The 15,279-nt window shown below is 40.0% G+C and overlaps 1 protein-coding gene across 2 annotated transcripts in view; it reads right to left on the bottom strand.

Annotated features, from left to right (window-relative positions):
• Positions 1-15,279, bottom strand: part of ITGB2 (integrin subunit beta 2) — a 178,994-nt gene that overhangs the window by 41,913 nt on the left and 121,802 nt on the right. For both annotated transcript variants that reach the window (XM_075317574.1, XM_075317575.1), the window contains exons 7-9: positions 14,583-14,738; positions 12,277-12,372; positions 8,252-8,341 (exon numbers count right to left, since the gene is read on the bottom strand). In XM_075317574.1, the coding sequence (XP_075173689.1) occupies positions 8,252-8,341; positions 12,277-12,372; positions 14,583-14,738 (342 nt within the window). The remainder of the gene's footprint in view (positions 1-8,251; positions 8,342-12,276; positions 12,373-14,582; positions 14,739-15,279) is intronic.

Raw genomic sequence — 15,279 nt, 5'->3', positions numbered from 1 at the left:
CACACTGCGACGCTCCAGCGATCCCACCAGCAACCTGACCTGGCAGGGATCGCTGGAGCGTGGCTACACGAGTTGCTGGTGAGCTCACCAGCAACCAGTGACCAGCCCCCAGTCTCCTAGTTACAGCACACATCAGGTTAATTAACCCGATGTGTGCTGCAGCTAAATGTGCACAGAGCAGGGAGCAGCGCACACTGAGCGCTGGCTCCTTGCTCTCCTAGTTACAGCACACATCGGGTTAATTACCTGATGTGTGCTGCAGCTACATGTGCACAGAGCAGGAGCCGGCAGCACAGGCAGTGAGAGCGGAGGAGGCTGGTATCAAAGGTAAATATCGGGTAACCAAGGACAGGGCTTCTTGGTTACCCGATGTTTACATTAGTTACCAGCCTCCGCAGAAGCTGGCTCCCTGCTCACTGCACATTAGTTGTTGCTGTCTCGCTGTCACACACAGCGATCTGTGCTTCACAGCAGGACAGCAACAACTAAAAAATGGCCCAGGACATTCAGCAACAACCAACGACCTCACAGCAGGGGCCAGGTTGTTGCTGGATGTCACACACAGCAACATCGCTAGCAACGTCACAAAAGTTGTTCGTTACCAGCGATGTTGCTAGCGATGTTGCTTAGTGTGACGGGGCCTTTAGGCTAAAGGGTACTTTACACACTGCGACATCGCTAGTGATCTCATTAGCGATGTGAAATTGTAGATCGCAAATGCGATCTTTCGGGATCGCACATAGGTCATTTAACGCATGTGTGATCCCGAAAGATCACACTTGCTATCTAGAATTTCACATCGCTAATGAGATCGCTAGCGATGTTGCAGTGTGTAAAGTACCCTTAAAGGATATAAGCCCATCTCCAAACAGCTTGATGTTCCTACTAATATAGTAGCAAGGTCCACCCTTGCCACCAGAACCAGCCTCATACATCACCAGGTGATGCAATAGCTCTTCTGACTCTAAGCGCATGGTGCTTTCTATTCTCTTGCACACTCCTTCTGCCCTTGGCATTCCTAACTACTCACTGTGTCCATAAAGATTTAAGGCCACTGAGCAGAGTTGTGCTTGCTGAGATTGGGCTTCACTTTGCGTTTTATTTATGTGATGCATCTATGAGGGGCGCATAATTATTCACATGCCTGACTACAGGTATATATATATACATATATTCTTCTAACGTGCACCCTCATAGGTCCACTCCCTCTGAGTTTTTGCATATATCTCATACATGTTTTATCATTACATCGTGACACTGGTGTATGCATAATTTATATACATTTATATATATATATATATATATATATATATATATATATATATATATATTATATAAAAAAACACCTTTATAAAGGAATATATTTTCCTCCCCACACCATTGGCGACCTATTCCATGTTTTGTATGTCTTTTTGTACTGTTTTGTATCTGCCTTTTAATCATCATTAATAAAAATAATATTCCTGAATCATATCTGTGCCTTATCTCCTTTTCTCCTTTTTTTATATACCTTCCGGAGTTGGCACCAATCCCGAGGGATACTACTTTGTTATCTCCTCGGTGTATTAATCATGGCCAAATTTTTGTATCTAATATAAAAAAATTGTTTCAAAGAACAGAGAGTCCTCAGTGGTTGATACCTTTTAATGGCTAACTGAAAAGATGGTAATAATTGCAAGCTTTCGAGACTACTCAGGTCTCTTCATCAGGCATGGTATAACACAAAATCTGAAGAGTCACATATTTATACACAACAGGACTTAGAATAGTGCAGTAAAAAAAAAAAAAGAACAAGTTATATGAAACAGAACTATCTCTATGGCAGGGGGGCAAACTGTTGTGGGGCCATAAATACTGCTGCAGTTCAGTGTGAAAGTTTTATTGTCCTTTGATAAGGGTCTGGTCCAGGCTGTGACACACTCGGATGGTCAGAGGAGCACATCTTTTAACTGATGTAAAAAGACATGAATCCATGAGACACATTCATTCCTTCTCTGAATGTGTCAAAGGTCATCATAAGTTTGTACTCCCATAGTCTCCTATCTCTCTGGGACTTGAAATTTCCTTTCAATACCAGCAATTTCATGTCCATGATGCTGTGGTCTGGGTTACAAAAATGTTTGGCCACAGGTATCTAATATAGTAGCACATATTTTTTAGACCTGCCAGACTTATGCCACTTCTATTTTCTCTCTTGGTTCTTCAGGGGTTAAAGGAAATCTATCACCAGATTTTTGCTATCTAATCTGAGAGCAGCATAATGTAGCACTGTTTCACTTACTGAGCTGGTTAGTGTAGTTTTGATAAAATCACTGTTTAATCAGCATTAGATTATCATTGTAGGACTACTTGACATGCTGCTAAATAGTCCAGCATATTAATGAGCTCTGCATAACTGCTCGATCTGCAGCAGAAAAAACATTGATTTTATCAAAATGACAGCAAACAGCTCAATATGTGACACATCGCTGGAATCAGGGTCTCTGTCTCTACATTATGCTGCTCTCAGATGGGGTAGCAAACTACTGGTGATACATTGCCTCACAGCCATGTTTATGCTTCCCAGTGTTGTCTGTGCCCCAGCCCCTCTTGTGATGTATATGCCCCAGCCCTTCCTGTCATGTATATGCCCCCAGCATTTCCTGTGATGTGTATTCCCCAGCCCCTCCTGTGATGTATATGCCCCAAAGTCTCCTATGATGTGTATGCCCCCAGCATATCCTGTGATGTGTATGCCCCAGCATATACATCAAAGGAAGGACTGGGGGTATATACATCACAGGAGGGGTTTGGGGCATATACATCATAGGAGGGGCTGCGGGATATACATGTCCCTAGCTCTTTATGTGATATATGTTCCCCCAGTGTCTCCTGTGATGTATATACAGCAGTCCCAGCATCTCCTATGTGATGTATATGCCCCAGCCCCTTTAGTGAAGTATGTGCCTCCAGTCTCTCCTGTGATTTATATACAGCAGTCCCAATGTCTCCTATATGATTTATAAACAGGAGTCCCAGCATCTGTTATGTGATGTATATACAGCAGTTTCAGCGTCTCCTATGTGATGTAACTGCCCCCAGCCCCTCCAATGATGTATTTGCCCCATGTCTCCTGTGATGTATATACAGCCTTCTCAGCATCTCCTATGTGATGTATGTGCTTCCAGCATCTCCTATGTGCTGTATGTGGCTCCAGCGTCTACTATGTGATGTATGTGCCTCCAGCGTCTCCTGTGATGTACATACAGCATTTGTTATGTCATGTATATGGTTTACCAATCTTATTATCGCAGAGTTGTCTGCACTCTAGACTGTGAGACAAACCTCAAAAAGCAGTTGTGAGAATCAACATGATCAATATAACCAAACATCACAGCCGCACCAAAGAGAAGCAGCTCCAGTCACCACAATAGGGGTGAGTTAATTAATTGTTTGACCAAATATAGCAGGGTCATTTTCACATTGATAATTTTGTGCAGCCCCCGAAGGTTGGTAGAAATTTCCAAATGGCCCCCGGCAGAAAAAAGATTCCCCACCCCTGCTGTAAAGTCAGACACGGCCATTACACAGTATATAGCAGGGGCACATTTATAAGATTATTTCAGACCAGGAACATTTTTTTTAAACACATCCAATTGTGGAACATATCATTATTCCAAGATCTATTGATTAAAATGAACTTTGTTTGCTGGAGAACTCCTTTAAGTTAAAAGGTACCATAATTTTTTCCTGGTCATTTTCATTTATTTTTTTTATTCTTTTTTGTTGAACCACAATTTTAAAACAATATCTGATTTTCATTAGTTGATATTCAGTAAATTTAAATTCAAAATTACTTTTGTCAGTGTCAATTTATTTTATTGACCACTGTTGATTTTTCTTACTTTAAAGGGAACCTGTTAGGTGCAATATGCACCCAGAGCCACGAGCAGTTCTGGGTGCATATTGCTAATCCTTGCCTAACTGTCCATGTATACACTAGCATAGATAAAGAGATCTTTAGAAAAAGTATTGCTAGAGATCTTTTATCATATGCTAATGAGGCCAGAGACTAGTCGCAAGGGTGTGATTTCCCTTGGCTAGTCGGACCCTTAGCATGTTAGTACGCCCCTGTAGACGTGCTAATATGCAAATGAATATGCAGCGTCACAGGATGATCTCTCAACTCTCCACTGCCATTGCGTCCGAGTCCTTGATTTCGGTTCAGTGTGCATGATTCTGGCTTTTGGTCATGCGCATTATACATGGGTTTGAAGCCAGGACTTGTACACCAGGTGGTCATCACGCTCGTGTTGGAGGAATTGCCACCAGTCCATGCATTGCGGTCTAAGATCAGGCCAAAAACTATGGATGTCTGAATGAGTCCTACTGCAAAGTTGCCAGTTGCTACTCACTCCTATAACTGTCTCAATAAGTAACTCGTCATTAATTCAGTAATGGAAACAGCAGTGGAAAACCACAAAGCCATATAAATGACAATGGAATTTTAACTTTGAAAACAATAGGACACATTTTTTTATACAGATCTTGGAATGGAATATGTACTTTCATATTTTACACTGATTTCTGCAGCAATTTTCTGTTCGGAAAAACTGCTGTACAGATATTCTGTTTAATAATAGTCACAAAGTAGAAGTTCTTTAAAAATAATAATTCTAAACTCTGAGCTACCCTTAAGGCCTGTTTCACACGTCAGTGAAAAACACAGACGTTTTTCACTGACGTGTAAAAAACGCATATGTACCTCCATGTTCTGTGATTCACGGCATACATGGGTTGTCCATGTGCAATCCGTGATACATTATCCGTGATTGCACATGGATGTATACTCACCTGTCCTCGCTCCTGCTGTCCGTGGTGCTGAAGTCTCTAGCTCTATTGCATCTGGCCGCCGCTGTCTCTCACCTCTGCAGCTACTTCCACGTCGGCTCTGGCTGCATTCATGAATATGCATACCATAATGAGCCGGCCAGGAAGAAGCAAAGAGCAGAAGCAGAACACAGATTCGCTGGAGAAGGTGAGTTGAAAATGCTTTTTATTTTCAATGTCCGTGTTTTTCTGGTACGTGTTTCACGGATCACACCATAGTGTGGTCTGTGAGACATCAGTGATGCCAGGAAAAATGGACATGTCTCCATGCGGCAATCACGGACACGCGTGTACGCCGCACAGAGACGGTCAGTGAAAAATCACTGATGTGTGGGCAGACCCATTGTATATAATGGGTCTGCGTATATCCATGATTCTGGTACGTATAAAAACTAGCACATATGTATCAGAATCACTGACGTCTGAAACAGGCCTGATGGTGAGATACACTTAGGAGTACTTTGCACACTGCGACATCGCTAGCCGATTGTAGCGATGCCGAGCATGATAGTCCCCGCCCCCGTCGCAGATGCGATCTCTTCCGTAGCGAATATTATTGCTACGGCAGCTTCACACGCACTTACCTGCCCTGCGACGTCGCTCTGGCCGGCAACCCGCCTCCTTCCTAAGGGGGCGGGTCGTGCGGCGTCACAGGGCAGGCGGCCAATAGAAGTGGAGGGGCGGAGATGAGCTGGACGTAAACATCCCGCCCACCTCCTTCCTTCCTCATTGCAGGCGGGACACAGGTAAGGAGATGTTCCTCGATCCTGCGGCTTCATACACAGCGATGTGTTCTGCCGCAAGAATGAGGAACAACATCGTACCTGTCGCTGCAGCGAAATTATGGAAATGACCGACACTACACAGATCACCGATTTTCTACGCTTTTGCGATCGTTTATCGGTGCATCTAGGCTTTACACGTTGCGACGTCGTTACTGGCGCCGGATGTGCGTCACTTTCGATTTGACCCCGACGATATCGCAGTAGCGATGTCGCAACGTGCAAAGTACCCCTTAGATTGGTAATTTGTCAGCAGTAGTTCATGATTACAGCATTCTCTGCACAGGATTACTCTGATTGTAGCAACCTATGGTTGTGCTCATTTTAAAGGGAATGTGATGTCTACAAATGACCTATTATTTCGATTAGGTTTTCTATGTAATTTTTATGACGTTTTTATTATAAGCTTTTATACTTTATTTTCTCATATCACGAGTTATTAAAATAAATAAATTTCCATACTAACATTATTGCTCTGATATGGGCATGAGAAGAGAGGGGTCGGAGGGAGTGTTAATTTGGCTATCACCTGTTATGAATGGTGGATCCTGCGTTATCTATTGTAAGTAGAGGTGTTCCGCCAGTTTAATCCTGTCTATGATGATAATGAGTCTGCTGAAAAGTCATTTGTACAAAACAGTGTGCAAACTGCAGTTTTTTTTCTTATATGTGGAAATTTGAAAAACAAAACACACAAACGTACATTATCAATACATTTAATATAAAACCTGATTTATACATTAGACCATTTTTTGATGACACATTCACATAAGGACTCATTCAGACATCCATAAATCATAAGAACTCATTCAGACATCCATAAATCATGTACTGTACATGTTCTGTGTTTAGCACAGATAGAATATGTACCCATCAACCATGTGACTGTTCATTTTTCATATTCAGTACAGGAACAGCAGCTGCAGGCTGCAACCCTCAGCTGTCTGCTGTACCTTGGCTGGTTATGAAAAATAGAGGGGATCACACACTTTTTTGTAACTATTTGATTTATTTAAAAAAATAAAATAAATAAAAATGACGTGGGGACCCCCATTTTTCTAAAACCAGCCAAGGTACAGCAGACAACTGGGGGCTGATATTATTAAGGTGGGAAGGGCCATCGTTATTTGGCCCTCTCCAGCCTAACAATAGCAGCCCACAGCCACCCCAGAAGTGGTGCATCCATAAAATTTGCCAATTCTGGTGCTGGACCCAGCTCTTCCCATTGCCTCAATGAGGTGGCAATTGGGGTAATAAAAAGTTAATGGCATCACTAATATGTAAGTGAAAGTAAATACACACAAACCCCCAAAAATCCTTTATTTGGAATAAAATGCAAAAAGCACGGCAATTCCAGGCGTCTGCTGCTGATATTTTTAGGCTGGGGAGAGCCTAATAACCATAGGCCTCCCTAGTCTAAGAATACTAGCCCCCAGCTGTGGGGCTTTATCTTGGCTGGGTATCAAAACTGGGGAAATCATAAGCCGGGTTTTTTTTAAATTATTTATTTATTTTGCTGTATGATATAGACCCGCACACTGGTGTCTGATTGGTTGCAGTCAAACAGCTGTCACTCAGCGTTGGGGCGCGTCTGACTGAAACCAATCACTAACGGGAGAAGCAGTGAATATGTATGAGCTTTTTGAGTGGCTCCGAAATGAAGAATGAGAGGCAGCGGGAGCTGTGGGACAGCCGACGCAGGTGATTGATGAGTATGAGGCGGTTGGAGAGAGACAGAGAGAGAATTAATTTATCCTGGAACGATGTGGTGACCTGCGTTTTTGTTAACAAAAATGGATCCAAAACGCATCAAAAATGCGGTGCAAACACACAGCTACATTTTTATTGCGTTTTGACAGACCTCATTGATTTCAATGGGTGACAAAACGTGACAAAAATGCAAAAAGTAAGAACATGCTGCTTTTATTTTGTCAAAGATTTTGACAAATATTTGACAAATAAAACGCTGACAAAAAACTGCAAAAAACAGTGCAGTTTAAAATGCGACAAAAACGTAAAAAAAAAACGCGACGTGCGTACATGGCGTTAGTAATCTTTAGATAGCAGACATTTCTGTAGCCAGTTTATATTTTCATCAGTGATTTGGATCAAATTTTCATCAGATTTTGGTCAACATGTCAGTTTTTACCATCAGTGATTTTCTTGTATGAAAATAAAAAAAAATGCACAACTTCTTTTATCCACTACAGTATTAAAAATGGACATCACACAGATGGTAATATGTGCAGTCAGTGATTTTTCGCAAACCAATAGAACTTATTTTGGTAATTTTGATCTGAGACTCAAATACAAATTAGATTTTGATTTTTTTGCTGAACGCAGTCTACAAAAACACGGTCATGTGAACAGCTTCATACATTATAATGGGTACGCGTGTTCTTTAAATCTATAATATGGCTAGAACATATGTGAAAGGGTTTGATTGAGGCCGAATTTGGTGTTAATTTCACTTGTTATGAGTTAAATTTCAAGCAGACGTTTTACACACAAAGTTTTTTGACAGTCAATTAGTCGAAATCATCCAAATTTACCACCAAAGTTACTCAATTTTAAGGCCTTTTAATTTGAAAACGTCTTACCTGATAAGCCTCTGTAATCAGCTGGACAACATTACTTGAATCATTGGACAGACTCCCAACTACAGATTTCGGAATTAACTTACTGAGATCCTAAAAATACATTATTTACATTAAGTGGAATATATGTGTGGGGTGACATGCACAAAAACCATAGAGCTTTATACAAACACAGGATTATCAGACATGTATAGTATTATTACTTTTGAACAATAAAAAATAATTTATGGAAAAACAGATATGTAGCCGCGTTCTGAAAGGCAAAACTCTATTAATTTGCTCTGCATTAAATATTATAGTTTTAAATAATGGGGTACATGCAATTATAAAATGTTTGAAAATCGCAACAATACCACAACATAACGCGTGCGGTTTTGATGTGTTTTTTGACAGGAGGTGTAGATTGGGTGCAGGAACATGGTGTAAAAATTTCAGCACCAAATCTGCATCTCATGGCAAAAAATATGTGGTTTTCTGCCAGTAGATGCAGGTCTGTGAACTCAGTGACCTCACTGAGGTCACTGAGTTTAATGAGGTTACCTGAGGCGAGGTTACCTGCGGTCACATTTAGAGGACTATGGAAACCTCCAGCTGTGACCGCAAATAACCTGAGTGATGTCACCACTCATCACTGTGGCTCAGTCTTTGACTGAAGCTCACAGCAGGCAGTCATGTTCTATGCCCATGTGTAGTGCCTTCAGTAATGTAGCAGAGCTGGAATTTTTCGTGGGACCTCGTATGGAATACGTCGGACCCGAGTGTTTTGGGGGTTAATAAATGGGTGAGAGAGGGTGTTTTTATGTATTATTATGCCGTTGAGTGGCCCTGGAAGTAGTGTTAGAGCCGCGCGGGAGACTCAGTAAGTATAACACATTTGCTCCAATCCCCGATACCTTCTACCAGCATTTTAAAGCACCAGATTCTCCTGCCCAGTGACTTATATGGGGACTGGCATATGGCCAGATATCCGGGATCAATTCCCAGCCGGAACTGTTTTTTTTTGTTTTTTGTTTTTTTTTAAAGCCTGTTTGGACTTGCCGATCTCGGGGATCTGTGAGTCCGCCCATCACTATCTGTAACATTAAAGAAAAGAACATATTTCTGAACCTTTCAAGGTTCAAAGGTTTGTACAAGACAGAAAGTAAATAGTTTTTTTATTGCTGGAGTTAAACTGTTCATACCAAAGTTTGAAAATTACTGATTTGTCCATCTACAGCTAAATGGATACATAAAGTTGACCAAGTTTATAGATTCGAAGATCTTACAGCCATTTCCCAGCACAAATTATCATCATTTCATAATACCTGGAATAGTTGGGAGACCTAACAATCTTCGACTTATCTTTTTGAGGGTGTGCTAGCCCCTTTTTTGCTTTATACGAACAATTGATCTTCTTATATATATACTGTATATTGTCATTGACCGATACATCTCACTGTCTCAAGACTACACCTGTTCTCTCCCTCTCACCTTAATTTCCTTCCCATCTCACCTTTATACCATTCAAATATCTGAAATAAGAAATCCTAAAATAATCAGTTGATTTATGATCTTTAGAAGAAATCGCCAACTACATTGGGGTTCACAATTCTTCTTATCATCCAATACTGAAAATAAAAATTGAACATGGACCACTTAATCTCTAGAGGATCCTTATTTAAGAACCATGTTAGAACAACAATTCCCCAAACACCTCTTTAGATTTAGAATTTTACTCTGTATTAATATATGATCTCCATTTCAGCAACCAAAAATAATTATTTTATGCTTGTAGGTAAGAATTCCTCTATTTACGGTGTTGCTAAACGTTTTTAGTAACCATTTTAATTACCTCGTCCAGCTTTCATGTATCACCAACTTTGTTTCAGTATAATAAGTATAGTACAGATGAGAATAAGAAACTTTATAATATATCTTATAAGAAAAATCTTCATCTTTCTCCCCCTGGACTGATCATTCATTCTCAAAATTCTCTAAAATCCTTATTCAGTGAGTACAAACCTTCCCATTACTTAGATAGGAGATGGCAGTTGGAGCTCATAACATTCTATGGAGAAATGTAACCATCGTTTCAGGAATAATTGCAGCAGAATGTCTGTTTCTCCTGCACACTTCCCTTTTCACAGACTTTTAACCAACTAAATTCGCCTATCTCTGTAACTGGAACATCTTTCTTCACTGAATACAGACTACATGATTACCCATGAATTGAGAGTGAATGCTCAATCCAGGAGGTATAAGAAGAAGATTTCTCTCAGAAGATATATTATAAAGTTGCTTGTTTTCACATGTACTATTGATTTATAAAATGTACATTAAAATGACGGCTACTCTTACATCTCCTCCTTGCCTACCTACTTTGCCCCAGCTCCTAGTTTCCTCTCCTGTACTTGATGTGATGACAGGTCTTCAATCATTGTTGTGACCACTGCAGCCAATCACTAATCTTTCCAATGACCAGACAAACTGCAGAACTCATATGTATGATAGATGGGAGGGGATATCATCACTTCTGGTACCAGTGTGGACTATGGGAGCCACACCAGTGGCAGGGGGATTAAAAGGATAAGTAATAGTTATTTCTTTATTTTGTAATATTTCCTATTTTTGAAAAATTCCAAAATTACACATTTGATACAAAACCAGAAAACTACATAAAAGGTTTCAGGTTTGTTTTTTGTTTTTTTGTTTTTTTTTAATGAAAATGTAATATAGGAGTCTCTCCACATATTTATGCGTCAAAATGGGGGAAGTTTGAAAACTAAGTTTTAATTCTTGTTTGTTATTGCAAAACTATTATTATCTGTTTTCCTGCCATTACACATATTCACTTACAGGAACTAAAGTTTTACACAATTTAATATAGTCACTAGGGTGAAGAAGGGGACAGTCACAAATACCAATTAAATTTTTTTTATACTTTTTCCCAAATTCACACGAAATTGGCAAAATTGTGTCAAGAAGTTTTGAATGATTCATTATGCAGCATAACTAAAAATGTAATTTTTTTGTTTAACCTTCTCTTACTCGGTATCCATCAGATGTATAATAAGAGGCCAATCCAAGCATATTTATCTGCTCTAGCTGCATAACACAATACTGTCAACCTAGGGGAGCATGCATCACTGACACAAGTGTCAAATCTATGCAATGCCAGCAGGTGCAAGTGCCCGGGCCTACCGGAGAATCCTCCAGTCTCCTGGTGGGCCAGTCCGACCCTGAATACTGTCTATCCCTCTTAATTCGGGGTGCCATAGTCCTAAGTTGAGAAAAATGCAAGCTCTTTCTGAGATGTTCTGGAAGTAGCCAGCTTCCTCCACACTTTAAGACTTATGAATATGGTAAGCCTATGAAGCTATGTTGTATAGGAACAGAGCATCCATAGAATTTTATGGGCCTATAAACCCCATATTCCCCTTTTCTAATACCTTCATACATTAACTAACCACAAGAATTATTATTTTCTACTGGATGCATTTATTCTATGGAAGAATAATACATAATTGTATAAAGTGATCTGTCACCAGAACGGATTAAACAAACTGCATAAATAATAAATAAATGTGTTAGACCTAACAGGGCTGGTGTGTTTGCTTTCAAAATCCACAAAATAATGGTTGCATAATCCTTTCAAAAGGTTAATCTCAACCCCGATCATCTAGCCTGATTGACAGCTCTTCAGTGTCCCTCCTCCTCTGCTGCTGCTGAGATGTCGCATGGTTCAGTACAAGCTGCAACTGTCGGTCAGGGTTTGGTATGTGGACAGTGAACACACTAGGGCTCAAGCTTTCTCACACATTAGTTGGACTCATTTTCATATCAAGATTATACAGGTATTCTGACAAGGAGTTTCAGAGTAAATATACCAGCCTCATCAGGGCTAAAACATCTATTTCATAATGTATGCAGATACTGTTGTGAAACCTGGTAACACAAATCATTTTTACATGTTACATTTTATAAATTAATCCCAATAATCCACTTGGACCTCTTTGTTTCACAGCTCACATTGTAAAATATTATCTTACCTGATATGTTTTAACCATATTGGATGTAACTGCAAACACAACTTGAATGTTATTTTGTGAAAGCTTCTGTGCCAGATGCCCAACTGATGGGTAATCCTGTTCAAAACAAAAAACACATCCACTTTAGAAACTATCTAATAAAATATAGTCCGTACACGTGAGTCTCTGTCGTATGGCATGGGATCGACCATTAATTTTGCTGAAAGAGATACCTAATTACTAATTTATCACCTTTTATCCTTTGTCTGCAAGGACCACATGAACCTGTTAAATGGCTTTGCCCAATAAGCACAGTTCACTATCAGTAGACGATGAGTTCCTGAGCTTCTGGTGCTTAGTTACATAATAAGCATAGATTTTCATATAATCCTATCTGTATGTGATTAGGAATAGCACTAAATGGTAATGGGTACAAGAAAGCTCCAATAAATTAGATAATTAGATTGTGATGTTTTATGACAACAATGTATTTCTAATGTAGGCAACCCAATTAAGTTACCTTTAGGATCTTTGGGATATTGACATAAATGTCCTATCCAATGGTTAGTGATATCTAATTGTCACAGCGCCCATATCAATACACAATCCCCTTTAATATGTCTATATACACAATGAAGGGGACATGGTGGTGTCCATTCACTGGTGATTAAATCACCCTCCCAAATTAGACATCCAGAATAGGATATCAATGTTAAGTCCTTGAAAACACCTTTATCTAATTGATTATTCATAATTAAAGGGGCTCTCTGAAGGCCAAAGTAATTTTACCTAAAGCCTAAATATTTAATACCAAAATGTTAACTATTTTATAATATCTTCAAATTAAAAATTCCCTAACTTCACTATATAATGTCTTTTCAATGTTTTTTCCATGTCCTTTCTGATGACGTTTTGTTTGAGAATCTCAGTGCATAATGTGATACTCAAACAAAGCGCCATCAGGGGGCAAAGACTGCAGTAACTGTCACAGCCCCTTAAACATGTCATCAGTGACAATCTTCAAGAGCTGGGCTAGTCCCTGTGCGATGCGCATGGTTTGTTGTCAACTCAGATCAGCAGTAACGAGCTAGCACCAGAGCGGTGTCAGTGACGTCACTAGTCTCTGCTTGCGGGGTATTCTGTCACTGCTCTCTTCTGATGACTCATTACTTCTGATCTAAGCCACACCACACAGCACATGGACTAGCCCAGCCCCTTAAATGGTCATTACTGATGGCACTTTGTGTCAGTGAGGGGGCAGAGGATGTGACAGTGACCGTAGCTCCTGCCCCTGATGACGCTTTGGTTGATTATCCCAGCACGCACTGAGATTCTAAAACAAAGCGTCATCAAAAAGGAAGTGAAAAAAATATATAGAACAGCAATAGTGGTTAGGGAAGGATAGGGAATTTTTCATTCAAGTATATTGGACAATAGTTTAGATTATGGCACTAAATATATCGGAATTTAGGAAGAAAGTTACTTTGGACTTCGGATCACCTCTTTAAGGTAAAATGTACAGTACTTATAGATTTTACGCACTTATATAGCCCACTTTACATACACCATCATCACTGTCCCCATTGCGGCTCAATCAAAATTCTCTATCAGTATGACTTTGTAGTGGGGGAGGAAACTGGAGAACCCGAAGGAACCCCACGCAAACACCAGGAGAACATACAAACTCCTTGTAAATGTTGTCATTAGTGGGATTTGAACCCAGGACCCAAGGGATGCAAGCCTACAGTGCAAAACACTCAGCCACCAGGTCCTCGACATCATAAGGTATCTGTCTGTATGTTTTTGCTACCCCATCTGAAAGAGCCATAATGTAGAGGCTGAGATCCAGATTCCAGTAATATGACATTATCTGGGTTGCTTCCTGCACTTTTTATAAAATCAGTTTTCCCTGGAACAGATCTACCGGTTCTATGAATGCTGAGCTCTGTATAACCCATATAACCCACCCACACCACTGATTGGAAGCCAAGCTGCCAATCAGTGGTGGGGGCGTGGTTATACAGAGCTCATGAATATGGAAAAATACCTGGCAGCAGATTTACTAGTCCTCAAGTGATAATCTACTGATGATAAAATTGTGATTTTATCAAACTACAGCAAGCAGCCCAGTAATTGACAAATCACTGGAATCAGGGCCTCTACATTATGCTGTTTTCAGATTAGGTGGCAAAAACCTGGTGAAAGATTCTCTTTAAGGACTTATTATAAACAATCCTGAGCATTTTTTTTTTTAAATGGTCTAATCGCCAAATACACAGTTCATAATGTAAGTTTTGCAAATCAGGGATTATGGTAAATTCACTTACAAACTCATTAGATCTCTTGTACATGTTGTCATCCAAATGACATAATCCATTATTGGGAGTCAGGATAGCTGCAAGTTTCCCATCTCCAGCAATATGAAAGCCATCATCTGTAGCATATACCAAAAGCCTTGTGACATTCCTCCATCCAATCTTGTCCTATGCAAAGTCAAACAGTAAATTACAGTGGGTACGGAAAGTATTCAGACCCCTTTAAATTTTTAATTTTTTGTTTCATTGCAGCCATTTGGTAAATTTAAAAAAAGTACATTTTTTTTTCTCATTAATGTACACTCAACACTAAAATTTTGGCAAATTTGTTAAGAAAAACTGAAATATCCTATGGTCATAAGAATTCAGAAGTGTCACAATCTATGAATGGTGACTCACAGCCGGCATTCACAGGAACTTTATCATGACAGACTTAGGGGTCATCAGCTGACCCTTGGCTATCATGACAACCCATCGGCGCTCTGCGATAACGTCCTATGGGAGCGGGGAAGTACGCTCTCTACACAGACACGTGTTAAGTCCCACAGTTAAAGATTGACAGTGGGATTTTACTAGTTAACAGCTTCAGGCAGATCTCTGATTCACCCCGGCTGTTAGTGGCACAGGTCGGCTGATCAGAGGCACCAGTATGTCCAAGGTCGAGAGAGGGTTAAACCAGAAAGTCTACATATCAATTGAATCTCAGCTG

Source organism: Anomaloglossus baeobatrachus, chromosome 7 (genome assembly GCF_048569485.1).
Source record: "Anomaloglossus baeobatrachus isolate aAnoBae1 chromosome 7, aAnoBae1.hap1, whole genome shotgun sequence".
NCBI lineage: Eukaryota > Metazoa > Chordata > Amphibia > Anura > Aromobatidae > Anomaloglossus > Anomaloglossus baeobatrachus.
The sequence above is the reverse complement of the archived record's forward strand: the minus strand, read 5'-3'. Positions and strand labels throughout refer to the sequence as shown.